Consider the following 20,818-nt stretch of genomic DNA (forward strand, 5'->3'; position numbering starts at 1 on the left):
TGGAGTGACTGGCGAATGGGAGGTTCCGAAGTCAAATCATCTGCTTTTTTCCAATACTTTAATAGTTATAGATGGACATATACAACGACGACAGATACCCACACCAACTTTTAGAAATATAGATATATATATATATATAATTACCATTCTAGTTTTTAAACTTCATATCATTAAAAACTTTTTTTTGTACAGTTCAAATGAATTAAGAGAGAAAATAATCTATGAGCACATGGAAGTTATCATTATAACTAATAAAGAATGGCGGAGAACTGAGAGCATCATGCGTTGTAGGAGGGATCTCAGCGAATAGTATATCGGCATCTTTATTATTCCGACATACTCAGCACACCGGCTGCCAAATTTAGTGAAATTTTGGTTGACATATGACAAAAAAATGTCTTATGGCAAGGGCGAAAAAACATCCGAGTTCCATATCGAGAGGTGAAAAATTTGTATAGCAGGGTCATCGTAACCGGTGAATTCACCGTGTAATAAAAAGTACACATTTAGTGTGTGCAATCATGAGAAGGATATAAACTATATGGTAAGAGCGATATGAATGATAAGAATAACTTAGCCTTGTGGTTACGGGCACATGTTAGTAGACTTGCGATTCTAATGTCACGCGTTCAAAACTAGTACAAAGGTAGTGTTTCGTTGCTAAAACTTTATCGCTATAACCGGACAGACAAATGACAGACAGACAAACATTGAGATTTACATGTATAGACACGAGTATATATATTATTCAAGTATATATGGCATATGAGTACATACAATATACGAGAATATACAAGTATATACAATATACGAGAATATACAAGTATATACAATATACGAGAATATGCAAGTATATACAATATACAAGTATATACGATATACAAATATATGCAAGTATATACAATACTTAGAACATCGAATAAATATAAATCCACAAAAGATAATGCTTAGAGTTATTCAAACGTTGAGACTAATTTGTTGAGCCAATTTTTTGATTACCGATTTAGTGTTTTACGAATTGCTTAGTGCAAGCTGCTTATTTTTATTGTTTTTATTTCCATGACTGTGTCATGCTGCTTCAGTTAGTCTGATTGTAATTGTCTTTTTATAATTACCAGATGTGGAAGAGATTGTCCTCTCTTGGAATAACGGACAGTATGGAAGATCGCATTTTGGTAAGTTTCTTTCTATTAGTCGCTCCGTTTTTTAGCCTTTACTCTGCTTTTACGTTTCAATTCTCGCAATATCTCTCAGCAACCATTACTGCGGTATACTTGTCACTCAATCAATTCTCCACGAAGTGCTGTGTATATGATTGTAGAAAATGAAGGATTTTATGCTGAAGATAAATGCACAAATGAAGTCTGGGTGAGTCTTATTTTCTCATGATATTGCTTAATGCACTCAACACACAAAGGAGTGTACTTTTTGTGTTGTAGGCTGGCCAAGCATAGCGAGTTGTCTTCCCTTACTATATGTATTGCTTTTATGCACACTTTCTAGATACACTGATATATTTAGTGCATTAACATTAAAATCTTATGTCTGATTTCAATTTTTGATGTCCTGCTCTCAGACTTTTCCTATATTTTTTAACTGAGTTGAGAGCTCGTTTTTAAGCTCTACATAGACCTGGACAGAGACATGGGTTGCATTAAGAAGAATGCATTAGCATGCATTAACTGAGTATTGTATGATTATATCAGTGTTTTCTCTCTGGCTGTCAAACAATCAGGAGACAGTCATAGGCTGATTCACTCACAATTAGCTTGTCAATTCATATCTTTATCTAGTCACCTTGACATCTACCACTAGGTGACACCTTGTCATGTACCACTCGGTGACACCTTGTCATCTACCACTCGGTGACACCTCGTTGTGTATCGCTCATTTTCACCTTGTTATGTACCGCATCGTGACACCTTGTCATGTACCACTCAGTGACACCTTGTTATACAGCTTGTCATGGGTCATGTATTTCAATCATGTCTCAGAGAGGCCTCATTGACTGGATGCTCATACTGCATTGCCTATCCTCAATCATAGCAACAACTACAATTCTTCTCCTTATCCCAATTGTTGCAAAAACTACCACAATTCTTCTACACTAGTGGGCATATGAGACTGGAATCTAAACTTTATTCACTTAGAGAATCTGAAGCACCTATGCCTTGTAAAACTACCTATGTAAAATCTGGTAGGTTGTTCCTGTCTGGTTCCTGTGGGCGTGTACTGGTATCAGGTATCGGGTAGCCTTTTTCTTAAGACCTCAAAAAACCTTCAATAAAACTGTTTAACGATTGTTTACATGAAGTTTTAGTAGATCTTATCACGAAGTATCAGTATTTTTCTATCACTTTTCATTATTTTAGATGTTTGAGGTGATCTGACTGCCAGGATGTGCCAAGACTAAAATTGACAAAATTTGATCGCAGTTAAAAAGCTTACAAGAAAAATACATGCAAAACGACATGACTAGTTGATATCATCGCAATAATTGATATCGGCTATTGCGTTCAAGTTGCAGCTTTACATGTCTTTAATCTGTTGGTCTCTTTGCCCATGGGCAACTACAGACTTCATAATCGCACTTTCGCTCAAATCCAAGTGTTTTAACCGCAATCAAGTATTGTCGGTTCTAATCTTGAAAAACATCTTAGCAGTCAGATCTTCTCAAACATGAAAAACAATCGCAAATTATAAAAAATACTTACGTACATGTATATACCTACGTACATGTATATACCTGTACATGTATATAGGCCTACGTACATACATGTTATTTTTCAAAAGTATTTATTTCACACTGGAGGAGGCAAAGAATACATCATTTTTTCAACTTTATATTTTTTCCATAAAGTGTCATAGAGGCTTTCCATAAGTTGTTCTATTGAATTTTGATTGCCTCATTACGCGCGATAAGACAGCGAATGGAGCATGTCAGCAGAGCGGAGCGGTTTTACAAAATGCCAGTATCTTTCAATAACATTTTGCTCATCACATGGGTGGCTTGTCTAGCTGCCATCATACCATGTGGTAGCTAGTTTCAATTTGAGGCTCACCCCATGCAGTGATGCAATCTTTGTGAAATGTTATGATTGGTTGGAATTGAGTGTTATCTACACAGCTTTCTCACGAAAGCTTCGCTCACAATAAGAGCAGAGCTCAATAATTGATAGAAGGAAGAGACATGTTCTGACAGACGGTGTACAGTGGTAGAGTTGCTGACAAATTAAATTGCTATTGCTCCTCCTCCTGAATGATAGTTACAAATGAAGGTAAGTACTTTTTCATATATATGACATGACTCCCTGCTAACTGTGAGAATGCCTATATATACATATATGACATGACTCCCTGCTAACTGTGAGAATGCCTATATATACATATATGACATGACTCCCTGCAAACTGTGAGAATGCATATAGCCTATATATATATATATGACATGACTCCCTGCTAACTGTGAGAATGCATGTTGTACATTGTAAAGCTCAGTTTTTGTAATGGTTTAGATAATTTTGAGATTCAAGAGGCAGCCACACAGCAGCAACTTGTAAGTTTAAGGTTGAAATTTAGGTTCAGGTCCAACAAGGCTTTTGACTTTGTTAGTCTCGAATCCGCCAGTTTCATACGCACTTTCACCAAACTGTCCTTTGTAACAATAAAATATGGCCTTTTGCATTGAAGACTTAGGGGTATGGTTAACTGGGGCACAAAATGAACTGCCCTAACATCACCGTATTCAATGGACAAAGCCAATACAATACATGATCTTACAACAAATTACAGTAGACTCTCCTACAACGTAAATAATCTGTTCCAGGAACGTTTACATTATAGAAATTTTACCTTGTACGAATAACAAAATACGTGTAAATTGCCTAATTCGTTCCAAGATCTTTCCAAGCTCACCCCGTTGGCCACAAAAAAACTAGACTTAACATTTTAATTTGTTGTCTGTGTCATAACTGTAATATTAATAATATTATTAGTTTGCATCGACAACTTGTCTCTTTTTTCTGATAAATTTCACTGGTTTAATAGACTATGATTGCGGCAATTTTACAATAAGGTGATTGCAGCCACATATTCAACGTCCATTTACAATGATGTCTTTATTTTTTTAGACAGCAAAGTCTGCTATGCAAAATAAAACTAATAACAAATATTTTATATGTCTACAATAAAGCAAAACGAAAATCTATTTTTACTGTAAAAAGACCTACCTGCGTTTATCTGTATCCATGAGTCAAGGTTAAGATGAAAGATAACTTTCGGCAATACTCCCAACTCGAGACCTTCGGATCGGTATACTAACGCTGTAACATCTGCACCAAGCGATTGCCTTTCCATTATTTATTAACAAGTGCGCAGCTATCCTATTATAGATACCTACCGATCTATTACGACGATCTATTACGACGATCTATTACGACAAACTAAAGTGTTATAGAAGTTGTATATATATTATATACATGTACCGCTATATATAAATATAGATATAAGCTATATGTACGTTTTTTCTCTCACATGTGCAGCAAAATATGTGGCCATTCAAGTCGTATTTTAGAAGTTGCCCTTGTCACTACACTATTACATGGATTTTTTGCATTGTACGAAGCAAAAACTTCGCATAAATTTTTTGCGTCATGTGGCATTTACGTTATAGGAGGGGGACTCTATAGGAGCCTCTACTGTAACATATATTTTTGAAGACTGCAAATTAGTGTGACTTTTGCTGTTTCCTTTGAGAGACCATCAAACCTGTGAGACTAACTCACCGCCGAACCCCTAGGGGGACCCCTAGGGTTCGATTGATGCGCTACCTCAGTTTAGACTTATCTGGTTGGTTAGCTGTACCAACCAGATTAAAGGGTTCCTTCAGTAGAGATGTGATAGCTCTGTGGCATCTGATAAGTTCTGTGTGGCTATCTCTCTAGTCTACATATTTAGAAAATGGTGATTTTAATATAGCGTTACTATACATTTATAATATGCCCTGCTGCTCTTTTAGCATACAACATCATTCAGTTCTAATGTACTGCGTAAATCTATCTTGGTTACACTGGAGTGCATCTTATCATGGCCTGTTGTGGAATGCAAGACGGAAGCGCATCGCTTTGCCTTGGTCTCTGAGATTATACAGGGAGTGACTCAGTTGTTTTCGTGATATCAGCATTTCATTGGGCAATATCAATAGAACGGGGTACATAGGGGTGACGAACAAATGTAACATAGTTCCGTTAGAGTGTCACGTCATGTTCCTCAAATGGCTGAACTATATTGTTACAAGTTGCTGTTATATTACTTTGCACTACAGCATTGTGTAGGCCTGTAGTGTAGTATATAGAAGTTTACTGTGCATCAGTGTAGTGTACAGGACTGTATTGTTTATCAGTGTAGTACATCACTGTACTGTTTCTTATAGTATAGCATTTCTTCCATAGCTGGTATTGTTCAGTCATTTTCTAACACCACAGGCCGGTTCACACTATATCGCCGTATTTCGGCGTTGATGCCACAATACTTGGGTGATTGTCAATAATAGCCATGTTCACATTATCACATACCCATCCGAGTTTGCATCAGGCAATACTCCGTGACATATATCTTTTTAAATTTTCGTGAAGAAACCTCTCCGTTTTCGCATGCGACAATCAAAAACTAGTCCCGCAGCGACTATTATAAACGGATATAAATAAATCACGCTATCCACGACCACGAATTACCGTCGCCAAAATGGTTCATATTTGAAAGATGGTCATCAATGCTCGGCGAAGCATCGGGAAAGTTTGACACGTGCAAACTTTTCTGACGTGTCCGCGATGCTTTGTCGATGCCATCAATTCACGTTTCACATAATCGACGATGAATGCCGAAAGGGAAACGCTGACAAACGATGACATACACTATGTTTCCATGATGCGCAGTACTTCGGAGTTGCGCCCTTTCTGAATCATGGAAACAGCGTCTTCGCACTGAAATCACTGCGCACTGATCAGTGCGAAGCCAGTGCAAATTCACAGCAAGGAAACAGCATTTGCGCAGTGGCTGCGCATAGCTCTCTTGTTGTGCAGGCAGATTCTTCGAGGGCCATAAACTAGTACAAAAGTTATCCCGCTAATCTCGGTTTTTTTCTATTTTTCTGATCTTCTTTTACTTAAATTTAATTATGGTTTGCACCCACGAGGATGATGAGGTGATTACTTTCCTAGACTTTGTTATCGATGCCAACACTTTTTGAAAAATAGGTGGCAAATCCTAAAGTAACGTTTAAATAATATATTACTTAAAAATACTTATTAAAATTATATTACTTTGTAAAAACTGTGTTAAGGTTTGTAAAACCTTGTGAATGTGTATTGTAAATAAAAGTATAATGATGACAGAAGCATAAATAGACTGTTTCTGATGTTCGGTATCCATGATCGATTCTATTTCTCCATCATGCGATTCGATTTATACAATTTCTCTTCTCTGGCTAATTTGCTGAAAACCACTGCGCAGCATGGAAACGTACAATCCCCTCATACAATCCCCTCGACTTCGGAGGGGGCTGCATCGCAGTACTGCGCATCATGGAAACATAGTGATAGTGTGAACCGGCCTTAAAGGGTTGACTTCTTGTGACATGTCTAGTGTCACATCAAGTGGCACCTCATTTGACCATGTCTATACCATTACGTGTATTGTCAGGTTTGTGGAAATGCTCATATTAACAAAATACCTTTTCCTTTCAATGTAAAAAACATTTGAAATTTGAGTATCAGTGTAGTTCCTTATATGATACTTGATGAGGGCAGGACGAGTGTTCCCAATGAAGGTTATCATTTGCTTGGATGGTTGCATGGTGTGTTCTGATTCGCTGAGTGAACTTGAAATGCTCTAAGAAATGATGAGTTCCCACTCTATGGGAGAGGTGGCTAGTGACGATAGCTTTATCCTTCTTGTAGATCTAGAGCGATAGCTGACAGCACATTCGGAAATGGCGATGCGATGCTGCCACCCTATTCTTTTCTGGATGTTCAATTTCTTCCTCATTATTATTACAACTATCTTGGCCGGTGTTCTTCTTTTTACAACCTTCTCCGCCCGTCTCGCGAGTATGACCAAAGAAGAGAATAGGAAACTCAATCTAACTGTATCAGAAGTATGCACAGTCCTACACGTAGCATTCACCCTTTGCACACTCATATTTCTCCACACGTCTATGAAGATACTGAGCACGGGCTCTCACCGAGACTCTTTTTACCGTATCGACAAAGATTTCAAGATACTCTGCGTGCTAATGGCGGTCAGTGCAGGAGTTGTGACTATAGTGGGTATAGTGTTGTACGCTAGGAAAGATTCAATGCTTACTTTCGGCAATGACCAAGGAGGTGCTGGGCTCGCGGCTAGCAAGCTGACTGAAGAGCTTATTAGAGCTCGAACTAAGGTAGAGATATACTCCCTTTACCTTCTCATAGCTGACATAGCTTCCGTTAGTCTCACTGTCTTGGGAGTGCTGACTGTCTTGGGCTGTAATCGAAGAGAAAAATACTGCGTAGAGGCAGCCATGCAAGAGGCGATGTTAAGGTCGAGGTCGAGATCGATGAGCCGATCAACGACCCGCTCGAGAGATTATAGGCCGAGACAATATAGCTTCAGTTCTGGAGTGTAGAGGGGGAGTTATCATTTGACTTGAGGAAGTTGGTGCGGTTGAGTGTGTCAACAGCTGAAGAAAGATGTGTTTTCCAAGGGAACAAGTTGGAGCCCATTTTTCAGTATTTTGCTGGCATTTATTTTTATAGTCCCGCCAAATGTTATGAATGACAGCGCCAGTGGTCTAGGCTGTTAAACGGTCATGCATTTGTACATTTATAAATGTTGCTAAGGACATCCCTTGTTGCAAAGGACATCCCACGACTACGTTTTTACAAACATTGCTTAATCCCTTATCCTGTTTGCTTTGCTATTCATCTCTTGCCATTTCCGCTGAGCTTCATCACTCTTATCTTTGTTTATATGAAATACAGTTTATCCTAACATTTCAAACTATCATAGATTGTTAATATAAGCATTCTAGTTGAGAGTCCTTTTTGGAAGTCGATTCTATGTGAACAACTTTCTAGTGGTTGACTTGTTGACAGATTTAGTTGGCTACAAGTTGTTTCATAGATACTCTAAAAATGTATGTATTATTCGATAACCTTAAGAGAGTTGCCTGCTCCCTCCTCGAGCAACACAAGCGTAGCTAGGCTGATGGCGCCTGTCTCATTTTTAACAGGAAGTTGCAGTGAATTTAAAATCCTAGTTTCTCTATCATTCCTAGTGACAACCCATACAAAAAATATTTTCATACCGTTAGCTGTAAATAATTGGTCATAATTAACACTTCATAAAGTCTCCTCCCCTAGCTAGGTCGGTTACCATTGTGCACCCCAGTCTCCTCCCCTAGCTAGGTCGGTTACCATTGTGCACCCCAGTCTCCTCCCCTAGGGTCGGTTACCATTGTGCACCCCAGTCTCCTCCCCTAGCTAGGTCGGTTACTATTGTGCACCCCAGTCTCCTCCCCTAGGGTCGGTTACCATTGTGCACCCCAGTCTCTTCCCCTAGCTAGGTCGGTTACCATTGTGCACCCCAGTCTCCTCCCCTAGGGTCGGTTACCATTGTGCACCCCAGTCTCCTCCCCTAGGATCGGTTACCATTGTGCACCCCAATCTCCTCCCCTAGGGTCGGTTACCATTTTGCACCCCTGTCTCTTCCCCTAGCTAGGTCGGTTACCATTGTGCACCCCAGTCTCCTCCCCTAGGGTCGGTTACCATTGTGCACCCCAGTCTCTTCCCCTAGCTAGGTCGGTTACCATTGTGCACCCCAGTCTCCTCCCCTAGGGTCGGTTACCATTGTGCACCCCAGTCTCCTCCCCTAGGGTCGGTTACCATTGTGCACCCCAGTCTCCTCCCCTAGCTAGGTCGGTTGCCATTGTGCACCCCAGTCTCCTCCCCTACGGTTGGTTGCCATTGTGCACCCCAGTCGAGGCAAAAACTCTTTATCTCTCAAGTTTTCACTCTGTTAGAAGCCAAATGCATCAAGCGAAGCCCTGTGATTAGCTGTATATTCGCATAGCTATAAGCCTTGTGGTTAGCTGTATATTCGCATAACTATAAGCCCTGTGGTTAGCTGTATATTCGCATAGCTATAAGCCTTGTGGTTAGCTGTATATTCGCATAGCTATAAGCACCCTGGATCAGAGAACTTAAATTCTTCAATTCTGAAATTGAAAGCAGTTTGAAATTCTTAAATTCTTTTTGCAGAGTTGACTAAAATTGCTTTTAATTTTCAATTTTAAATTATCACACTCGGGTATTAAAGGGATATGTAGAAGCTGGCAGTGTTTGGCCTGCCTTCGGCATTGTTATGGCTGACCCATTTTTACTGGAGTTCTGTTTGGCAGGCCAGAAGCTAGCCATCCAAAGTACAAAAGTTTGTCACCAAGTAACATCAACTGGTCTGTAATTACAGGCATTATATTTTACAGAATATATTGAACGGACTTTCTTGTGAAAGTGTATCGCTTAAAGGCTGGAAAAAGAGTTCATAAATAGAGTCGCCCCGATTTTGGTATCGATGCCGATATGGGTGTGAAGTATCTGAATTGGTATCGGTGCCGATATGGGTGTAAAGTATCTGAATCGATATTGGCCGATCTTTGCTTTAAAAAATCTGAAACTTCAGATATTTTTTCAACTATTGAGCAGAAAATTGTATTTTAGCCTGTTACACTGATAAAGATCATCAGCTGCAAGCTCCTTACTCTTACCTAAGGAATTTTGGGCCTGCCACACTATTTATTTCATGTCTTTAGCCTGATCAATATCAACACAGCTGAGGAACATTTTTGCTTTAGTTAGTACGTGATCACAAAGTGTGGTGTCTCCCAATTACAGCGATGGGATTTATTGCAGCCAATCACGAACAAGATAACAAAGAAGGGAAACAAGAATTCATTGTCATATTTCTATTTACCAGCATTACAAAAGTAATTTGAGTCGACAATGCGTAAAGTTATCTCTCTCTTGATCCTGACGGTACATAGCTTGTTTGTTGGGCTCTCGTTTGGTTGTGCTGTGAATGTGTTGTGCCTCGTGTTGTGAATGTAATTTGTTTCTTATTTATTATATTTATTTACACATCAACTTTTAAAGTTTGTCTAAATAATTATGGTCCTACAGATCATTTGATGAGCTAATTATTGTGAGTAAACTATTGCAGGTATTACTATGCATTAAAAAAACGCTGTTCTTTCACAAGTGCTGCTAACATTGTTGTTTTTGTTGACAACAACAATACCAGCAGCACCTGTATGTCAGGTGCACAGTTATATGTACATGTGAACATAGGTATGTGAACATATAGGGCCTATATATATTTATTTTTTCTATAAATAAATACAAACAAATAAATGCATTAATATTTATATTTTCTATAATAAAATGAACAATTATCTATGCAACACAAAAAATCTGAGTCAGATTATTTTTCAATAAGAATCGGTGTATCGGATCGGTATCTAAATCGGTATATCGGATCGGTATATGAATCGGCTGGTGAATTTATAATCAGGGCATCTGTTTTAATAAATCATTCAATGTTGTAAGAATTATTTGATTACTACGTGTGACACTGAAGTTGTATTAGATCCTTAGAGCCTAGCATTGAACAATATAACACGGCACTACGTATGCTTATACACAAATCCCAATGCTGATCAATTTTTGCAGCTTTTTTAGAGGTTAACATTTTTCTTCAGCATTCCTCTGAGTTGCTCTTTGCCCTTCACTCCATACTTATTCCCTTTCTAGCATCACTTCTCCATGTGGCTATTGAATAAATATTGTTTAGCTTACTCTTATGCAAACATCACACTAGCCATAATTTGGCAGCTATTGAAGTCTATCTTTTAACTCTCATGCCTGTCAGCTTCTGTTTTGACTGCCAATCATAACAGCCTATCATAACAGGGTCTTGACCTCTAAGGTTTTGCTCAGTCCACAATTTAGTAGTTTAACGTTTACATAGTTAACATCATGAATAAGTTATAATGCTAGGGAACATATAGACTTTACAGTCTTGCTTCATTGTGTAGTCATGGTGCTTTCAGTTGTAGTAGAGTTCCAGGGCTCAACTGTAAAGTTGCATTGTATGCGCTTATTGTAAAACCTCTATTTGATCGCCATTTCTAATAGAATGCAATTATAGAAGGATTGAAAAATACAGCGGTTACCCTTTAATTAAAGCACCTCTAACTGCTTACAGCTTAGACATTCTTTAATCTTTATGAACTCATAGTAGAGCTGATCAGTAGAAAAGTGTCTATGAAATGGTACTAATAATGACTTGGTTACATCAATAACAATTACCGTAAAACGCCATTACCATGGTGTTCTATTCGGATGCCATGGGGCGCTCTATTTTTCAACCCTTGCATCATAGTGGCGGTCAAATGAAGGTGGCGGTCAAATTGAAGCTGGCGTTGTGATTTTCAAATAGCTCGTCAGAGTGTAGGGAAGATAAATTTAACCAATTTACAGGCGAAGCAAGCCCTTTTGGATGCAATAAATCTGCTAACTTGTCTAAGATATCTAAATAACTATGCATTGGGAAGCCGAGAAATATCTCTGCTAGTTGGTTATCTATTGCTTACAATTAACCTGCGATGGTATTATAGTCTGTGGCCCTGTGCCCTGCTTTGCAATTTGTTGGTGCTTTCAATTTTTTATTACTGTTTAAATTTGAAGGCATAATTTTATTTTTGACTATATTTATCGATTTTGCATAAAAGCACGTTGCACTCATCAATGTTTTCTACAGTTTGCAACCAAAACTAGCTTTTTTTATACGCAATAGAAGAGTAGTTATGAGCGTTGATCCATTGTAAGCCATGTTAAAATAGCCGCAACGATGCTATTAAACTACAAGGATGCTAACAAATAATATGCTATAAATCTGCAAATATATATATTTCTCAAAATCTGTCTGTAGGTTTTCCGCCTATAGCTATTATTAGAACAGCTGAGCTGGACGACAATGCAGACTCAAAGTCATGGCTACTGTCATTGGAAGCCTAACCTTATTAACTAGCTTAGTGGAGTTTTCCATTGGCAATATGCCAGGCCACTAGTTTGAAAGGTACAGTTGTTTGACAAAGTTTTATAACCTTTACAGTAGTTTTTATTTTTCTCTTAATTTATTTCAACTTCACGACACACTTTTCTCATGATATGTACTTTGAAAGTTATAATGGCAAATGTTGTTATATGTTAAATATAAATCAATTTTCTGTCCAAAGACTCTTCTATTACACGGGCAACGTCGGGTGGCACAGCTAGTGTTATATGATAACTAGCTGTGCTACCTGATGTTACCTGGGTAATAAAAAATTATGGACAGAAAATTAATTTGTATATAACATATAACAACAGTAACCATTCTAACTTTCAAACATCATTTCATGAGAGAAGTATTTTGTGTAGTTTAAATAAATGAAGAGAAAAATGAAAACAGCTGTAAAGGCTTTAAACTTTGTCGAACAATTGTAACTTTCAAGCTGTTAACCTGGCACATTGCCAATGGAAAATTGCAGTAAGCTGCTAGACTTCTAATGCCGGTACTCCATGACATTGCGACAGCATTGTTGACCGCCTGCAGTTATTCTAATAACAGCTATAGCCGGAATGCAGACAGACATACGACATACACACGGACATACTTTGAGAAATATATATATATATATATATAGATAATCTATCAAATGATACAAATATATATACAGTCAAACATGGATAACTCGAACTTCAAGGGACCGAGCAAAAGTGTTCGAATTATCAGAGCATTCAAGTTATCAGAGCACTGTCACAAGTCCATATATTTACTTATTTATTAGTAGATACATGTACATATACAAACTATAATATAAATCAAAAGCACAAATGGCTTGTTTCAAATTAAATGCTTCTAATGTAAAGTTTAAAACGTTTTCATGAAAAAGTATAGAGATTTTTCTATCACTTGAGATTGGTTTGTTGTTTGAGGTGATGTTATTGCCAGGACGTTTTTCAGATTGACATTGGCAAAACTTGATCGTTGTTGAAATGCTCAAAAGAAAATACATTTTTTTCTTTTGGGGTTTTACCCACGATCAATTTTGCCGTTTTTTCTTGAAGTTTATGCAGATTACCTTACTTTACCTGTGATTTGTTAAGAGCAACACTCCGAGGCAGTTCAATTAGAAGTTTTATGAGGTTTTACGGTACATTCTATATCACTCACGCTTTTTTAATAGATACTTATTGAATGTACACACGTATTCTGTGTTTAGGTCAAACGATGAATAGTTTTTTTGTAGCTCAGACAACGTATACGTTTAATTACAACATTTTTTAAGACGTTTCAAACATTCAACATTCCGCCGTTGATTCAACACGGAATCAACGTCGGAAAACTATTCATCACGGGTTAGCCGGGTCACGCACTCAAGGATTTTCGCCACGCACATACAAAACAACATGCGATTTTTGTTTTGTATGTGCGTGGCGAAAATCCTTGCGCACGTGACCCGGCTAGCCCGTGCTATTCATCGTATCGCAGTATAAATCAAATTTCACCAAACTTTTAGAAAAGTCGTTGACAAAAATATTTTGCCGATGGTGGTAATAACGACGCTTATGAATTACGAAAAGATGAAGTTTACCTCTATGAATAAAGTGATTTTCTAAAGCGATAACAACCGTTTCGGTAGCCGTTGGGCAAAAAAACAGTTCGAATTAACAGTGTTGAGTTCGAGTTATCCATAGCAATTTATCATTACGTGGGAACGGACCAAAGGAAATGTTCGAATTAACCATGTGTTCGAGCTATCCGTGGACGAGTTATCCATGTTTGACTGTATATATAGCCTACTCAGGAAAAAGTGACAACATAAATGAATGATACTTATGATACATGCAGAAACAAAAATTAACATTTTTGAAACAAAAATATTTGCTCGGCCAGTAAAATTCTGATTGTTGCTTTTGATGGAACCAACATCTAGCTCTTCATAAACAGTTTAGCGAAAATGCTGAGACCGATGGCATTCCTGTCGATCTGTTCAAAGGAGAGTGTAAAATAGAGGCGACATAAGCGTTGTTTCGCCTGTAAAAGGGTTAAATTTATCTTCCTAAAATTCTGATGAGCTAGTCGAAAATACAGTGCCACCCTCTATTTCAGTGTCACCCCTAATAAACGCCACTATAGTGTATGGGTTGGAGAATAAGGCGCCATGCCACCATGGCGTTCAAATAGGGGTTGTTGGTAGTTTAGATATGCTACATTCTCTGGCATATATCAGAATATAATATATGCCCGAGTATAACAATTGAAGCAGCCTGCTAAATATGCATTTTACATTTCTGACGATCCATATTGAACGGTTAAAAAATGAATTTCCTTTGAGCGTATTAACCTTTTTAATCTTGATCTTAATAATTTTAATCTTGAAACATCCTGGCAGTCAGATCACGGAAAACAGCAAAAAAAATCTCAAAAGATAGAGAAATATGTATGCTGCCTGATGAACTCTTTTAAAGTTTGGCATGAGTGACTCTTCATAGGTGTTGCCATGGACACTACTCTTCATAGGTGTTGCCATGGACACTACTCTTCATAGGTGTTGCCATGGACACTACTCTTCATAGGTGTTGCCATGGACACTACTCTTCATAGGTGTTGCCATGGACACTACTCTTCATAGGTGTTGCCATGGACACTACTCTTCATAGGTGTTGCCATGGACACTACTCTTCATAGGTGTTGCCATGGACACTACTCTTCATAGGTGTTGCCATGGACACTACTCTTCATAGGTGTTGCCATGGACACTACTCTTCATAGGTGTTGCCATGGACACTACTCTTCATAGGTGTTGCCATGGACACTACTCTTCATAGGTGTTGCCATGGACACTACTCTTCATAGGTGTTGCCATGGACACTACTCTTCATAGGTGTTGCCATGGACACTACTCTTCATAGGTGTTGCCATGGACACTACTCTTCATAGGTGTTGCCATGGACACTACTCTTCATAGGTGTTGCCATGGACACTACTCTTCATAGGTGTTGCCATGGACACTACTCTTCATAGGTGTTGCCATGGACACTACTCTTCATAGGTGTTGCCATGGACACTACTCTTCATAGGTGTTGCCATGGAAACTACTCTTCATAGGTGTTGCCATGGACACTACTCTTCATAGGTGTTGCCATGGACACTACTCTTCATAGGTGTTGCCATGGACACTACTCTTCATAGGTGTTGCCATGGACACTACTCTTCATAGGTGTTGCCATGGACACTACTCTTCATAGGTGTTGCCATGGACACTACTCTTCATAGGTGTTGCCATGGACACTACTCTTCATAGGTGTTGCCATGGACACTACTCTTCATAGGTGTTGCCATGGACACTACTCTTCATAGGTGTTGCCATGGACACTACTCTTCATAGGTGTTGCCATGGACACTACTCTTCATAGGTGTTGCCATGGACACTACTCTTCATAGGTGTTGCCATGGACACTACTCTTCATAGGTGTTGCCATGGACACTACTCTTCATAGGTGTTGCCATGGACACTACTCTTCATAGGTGTTGCCATGGAAAGGGAGAGCGTGGGTTGTGGAAATAAAATTATGGAAGAATTACGATAGTTGTAATCTGTGAGGTACATGTTTGGTAATATAGTTGAGGTAGTATCGTCATCAGTGGGTAGAGTTTGCCTCCCGGCGTCACGAAAAACTGTAGTCTGAGATTTTTGTTAATAGTTAAAGTTTAGATGTTGCAGCAACTAACTCCGATCATATAACAGAACGCTAAAAGTGTTTAGATTGGACATTGTTTAATTGATAGAGTAATTATCTTGTCGATCACATTTCATGTAAAAGGGTCGTGGGGAGAATAACTCCAAGTTTATGGACACATTCAGGCCTTGTTGTTTTCCTTGAGACATCTGATCACTTCTTTCATGATTTGAGAGCATGTGTAGGAAATGTGAAAGCATGAGACGACTGTGGCTTCTACTACATTACCACACTTACAGTCCACTGAGTCATCAACTGGCATGTTGTTTACCTCTAGCCATTCATCGCTGCAATAGAGTATCACCACTTGTGAAACTTGTTGGTTATGGCCCAAAACTTCCTCACTTCCTTTTCTACGACATTAGCTCTATCTATATTCCTTTATCTATAATCTTTCATCTATAATCCTTTATATATATTGCTCTATTTATATTCCTTTATCTATATTACTCTATCTTTATTACTCTATCTATGCTACTCTATCTATTTTCATCTATCTATAATTCTTTATCTATAATCCTCTATCTATAATCCTCTATCGATATTACTCGCAGTAGAACACAATCAATCGCTTATTAGCTCTGAAGTATACCGTGCGCTAGCTACCGAGCATTGGTGGGATCACTTGTAGCACACGCTTCTATGTACATTATTGTTGGTTTGACCTTTTAGTACGGTCAGTTCTGAGGGCCCTAATTCCACAAGACAAGGTAGAATTGACATAGCTACTCTCTCCAACGTGCAGAGACGCCATGCAGATCTCAGGCCGAAGGTTGATGAATCTCGTGTGGCGCCTATCAAGCAATCAAGCCTAGACATACCAGTGGTAGGAGCTGTTCTCTAGAGTTATATTCTCATGGTCAAACTTAAATTTCTAGTTAGCATGTACCAAACTTGCTATCCATAAAGTGGTCTGAGATGTGGAAACCAAGAAATGGTTTTATTTTGTAGTTGTTTTAAAGTTTGTTGTTTGGTTTTATATTCTTTTAAAGCATTGTGTTATATCTAAAATTGCTGATTGTTGTGTTGCTTGTTATACTGCACTGAGAGTTTACTGGACCGATAGCTTAGCCTGCCTTACATCCATGAGCAATAATTTCCCAACCCTGAAACTTGTCTCACAGGTTTACCGACCCAATAAGATCTAGCTAGAGTTATAATGGAGGATAATTAGAGATAGTGACTCACATTACATAGCCTAGAGATAGTGACTCACATTACATAACCTAGAGATAGTGACTCACATTACATAGCTTAGAGATAGTGACTCACATTACATAGCCAAGAGATAGTGACTCACATTACATAGCCTAGAGGTAGTGACTCCCATTACATAGCCTAGAGATAGTGACTCACATTATATAGCCTAGAGGTAGTGACTCACATTACATAGCCTAGAGGTAGTGACTCACATTACATAGCCTAGAGATAGTAACTCACATTACATAGCCTAGAAGTAGTGACTCACATTACATAGCCTAGAGATAGTGACTCACATTACATAGCCTAGAGGTAGTAACTCACATTATATAGCCTAGAGGTAGTGACTCACATTATGTAGCCTAGAGGTAGTAACTCACATTACATAGCCTAGAGATAGTAACTCACATTACATAGCCTAGAGATAGTAACTCACATTACATAGCCTAGAGGTAGTGACTCACATTACATAGCTTAGAGATAGTGACTCACATTACATAGCTTAGAGATAGTGACTCACATTACATAGCCTAGAGATAGTGACTCACATTACATAGACTAGAGATAGTGACTCACATTACACAGCCTAGAGATAGTGACTCACATTACATAGCCTATAGGTAGTGCCTCGCATTACATAGCCTAGAGGTAGTGAATCACATTACATAGCCTAGAGATAGTAACTCACATTACATAGCCTAGAGATAGTGACTCACATTACATAGCCTAGAGGTAGTGACTCGCATTACATAGCCTTGAGGTAGCGACTCACATTACATAACCTAGAGGTAGTGACTCACATTACATAGCCTAGAGATAGTGACTCACATTACATAGCCTAGAGGTAGTGACTCACATTACATAGCCTAGAGATAGTGACTCACATTACATAGCCTAGAGGTAGTAACTCACATTGCATAGCCTAGAGAGAGTAACTCACATTACATTGCCTAGAGGTAGTGACTCACATTACATAGCCTAGAGGTAGTAACTCACATTACACAGCCTAGAGATAGTGACTCACGCTACATAGCCTAGAGATAGTGACTCACATTACATAGCCTAGAGGTAGTGACTCACATTACATAACCTAGAGGTAGTGACTCACATTACATAGCCTAGAGGTAGTGACTCACATTACATAGCCTAGAGGTAGTGACTCACATTACATAGCCTAGAGGTAGTGACTCACATTACATAGCCTAGAGGTAGTGACTCACATTACATAGCCTAGAGATAGTGACTCACATTACATAACCTAGAGATAGTGACTCACATTACATAGCCTGGAGATAGTGACTCACATTACATAGCCTAGAGGTAGTAACTCACATTACACAGCCTAGAGATAGTGACTCACGCTACATAGCCTAGAGATAGTGACTCACATTACATAGCCTAGAGGTAGTGACTCACATTACATAACCTAGAGGTAGTGACTCACATTACATAGCCTAGAGGTAGTGACTCACATTACATAGCCTAGAGGTAGTGACTCGCATTACATAGCCTAGATGTAGTCACTCACATTACATAGCCTAGAGGTAGTGACTCGCATTACATAGCCTAGAGGCAGTGACTCACATTACATAGCCTAGAGGTAGTGACTCGCTTTACATAGCCTAGGGGCAGTGACTTGCCTTACATAGCCTTAGAAGCAGTGTTTTTGCAGCCAGGCCCTCTACCACCTGTGCTAATTGTTCATATCCCAATATTTTAGAATAATTGTCAAATACTTAATCTGTGTTGTATTGGCACACATGAGGATCTCTCACAGTACATGAGATTGTCAGGTGCTAATATTAATATGAGTCTCTTTTTTAAAGGTTGACTTGCAACAAAATTCACATTACAGTTATTTGGTATCAAAAGATTCACCATATCTTACTCTGTTGTGTTGTAGGTGCCAAATATGTGGAAATGTGATTACAAGCTTTTAAAAGCTCAAAAACGAAAAGCCGCCGTAGATTGGAATCTCTTTATTTCTCTGACGTATCCATTACAGTTTGGTTATTGTCTTGTCAAGTGATGTTCTCACGTAAATTGAAAGGCCAATTAAAAGCTCAATATAAAACTTATCGCAGCACTAGTTTATGACAAAAACTTCGGGTTTTACCGAAGACCCCGTATCAAATATAGATGCTCGCTACTTTACAGTTTTGTTTGGGCTTGATCTAATTGTCAAGTCGTAATTTGACCATGTAACCCAATACTTCGCAAATAATTTTTGCAGCACTTTTCGATTATCACAGGTGACCAACAGGCTCGTCTTGATTATCAGACAATGATATGTACTCCCTCGAGGTAAGGTTAAAAAACTAAATGAATTTTTACGGTAAGTTATAAAATATCACTGCTAAAAGTTACAGCATTAAAATGACGATGGTTTTATTGAATGCGTGAAGTATACTTGTGAAAATATTTCGACAAATAAGGTTGCATGAAAGTGTAAACAGAAACCATCTACCACAACTACGTCACTTTTGAGCCGTTTTGATAAGAGAATCCATACTACGGCGGTCTTTGTGGCTGCGATTAACTGTTCGCTTTTAGCTTTTAAGAGCTTGTAATCACATTCCCACATATTTGGCACCTACAACACAACAGAGTAAGACATGGTGAATCTTTTGATATCAAATAACTGTAATGTGAATTTTGTTGCAAGACAACCTTCAACCAGAGGAATAAGACATAATCTGGTAGCGCTGGAAGATTCCGCCCACTGGACATCCATGTAACTTCAACCAGATCGTCATTTATCTCGATCTTTGCTGGCATGACGTCCAATCATGATTGTATTATTTCTAATATCTTAGTGTTTCCACTTGCCATCGATCAATTTTGTGTCGATGGACTATGGCTGAGTGTGAGTAGAAGTCTGTCTTACTGACACTTAGCCGATTGGTTACAGGGGAGTACCGATGTGAGGGCAGAGTTCAGGAACATGGATATTATGGATTCAGCCCAAAGGCGCCCACCTCATATTCATTCTGTTGCTGTGGAAAGCAAAGCGCCTGTCTCTGACTCCACGTATTCTGTACAGTCTTCTCCTAGACCTATACCAGCACAGCAGTGTATGTTGCCTTTGCACACTTTACTTCTGACGCACTTTCATATTACAGTAATAGTATAGACACAATGATGTCCCTATTCACTAGTGCGATTCATCTGTATTGTACTTACTCAATAGTGTACCTATTCAATAGTATATCTACTCAATAGTGCACCTATTCAATAGTGAGCCAACTTAATAGTGAGCCTACTTAATAGTGTGCCTACTCAATAGTGTACCTACTCAATAGTATATCTACTCAATAGTGTAGTGCACCTCCTCAATAGTGAGCCTACTTAATAGTGTGCCTACTCAATAGTGTACTTACTCAATAGTGTACCTACTCAATAGTGTACTTCCTCAATAGTGGACCTACTCAATAGTTGACCTAATAAAAAGTGCACTTACTCAATAATGTACCTACTCAATAGTACATATACTCAATAGTACATATACTCAATAGTAAACATACTCAATAGTGTGCCTAGTCAATAGTGTGCCTAGTCAATAGCATACTAACCCCTTGTTATACTGGTGACCGTGTCGCATACTTGTCGATCTTAGCTCCTGATACATAAAATGTGCTTTATTATAATTGCTACTGCTCACTTGCAAACACACCCATTGTTTAAAGTTCTGTCTACTAACTACTTTCTGAAAAATGTATTAACCTAAATGTCACTTC

The 20,818-nt window shown here is 38.6% G+C and overlaps 2 protein-coding genes across 3 annotated transcripts in view; both read left to right on the plus strand.

The window, feature by feature from the left end:
- Positions 1 to 20,818, plus strand: part of LOC137408179 (phosphoinositide 3-kinase regulatory subunit 4-like) — a 102,255-nt gene that overhangs the window by 71,389 nt on the left and 10,048 nt on the right. Inside the window, exons 17-20 of the mRNA XM_068094580.1 lie at positions 1,119 to 1,175; positions 1,322 to 1,368; positions 16,554 to 16,707; positions 19,993 to 20,155. Of these exons, the coding sequence (XP_067950681.1) occupies positions 1,119 to 1,175; positions 1,322 to 1,368; positions 16,554 to 16,707; positions 19,993 to 20,155 (421 nt within the window). The remainder of the gene's footprint in view (positions 1 to 1,118; positions 1,176 to 1,321; positions 1,369 to 16,553; positions 16,708 to 19,992; positions 20,156 to 20,818) is intronic.
- Positions 3,139 to 8,031, plus strand: LOC137408180 (uncharacterized). Of its 2 annotated transcripts, XM_068094582.1 has the most exons (3): positions 3,141 to 3,278; positions 5,018 to 5,131; positions 6,957 to 8,031. In XM_068094582.1, exon 3 carries the CDS (start codon positions 6,989 to 6,991, stop codon positions 7,661 to 7,663), a length of 675 nt encoding a protein of 224 aa, XP_067950683.1. In that variant the 5' UTR covers positions 3,141 to 3,278; positions 5,018 to 5,131; positions 6,957 to 6,988; the 3' UTR covers positions 7,664 to 8,031. The 2 variants fall into 2 exon arrangements, with proteins under 2 accessions (XP_067950682.1, XP_067950683.1); XM_068094581.1 differs by lacking the exon at positions 5,018 to 5,131 and having other exon boundaries at positions 3,139 to 3,278.

This window comes from Watersipora subatra, chromosome 11 (assembly GCF_963576615.1).
Source record: "Watersipora subatra chromosome 11, tzWatSuba1.1, whole genome shotgun sequence".
NCBI lineage: Eukaryota > Metazoa > Bryozoa > Gymnolaemata > Cheilostomatida > Watersiporidae > Watersipora > Watersipora subatra.

Coding starts and splice junctions, on each gene's coding strand:
- LOC137408180 (XM_068094581.1), top strand. CDS start 6,989: ATGGCGATGCGATGCTGCCACCCTATTCTTTTCTGGATGTTCAATTTC.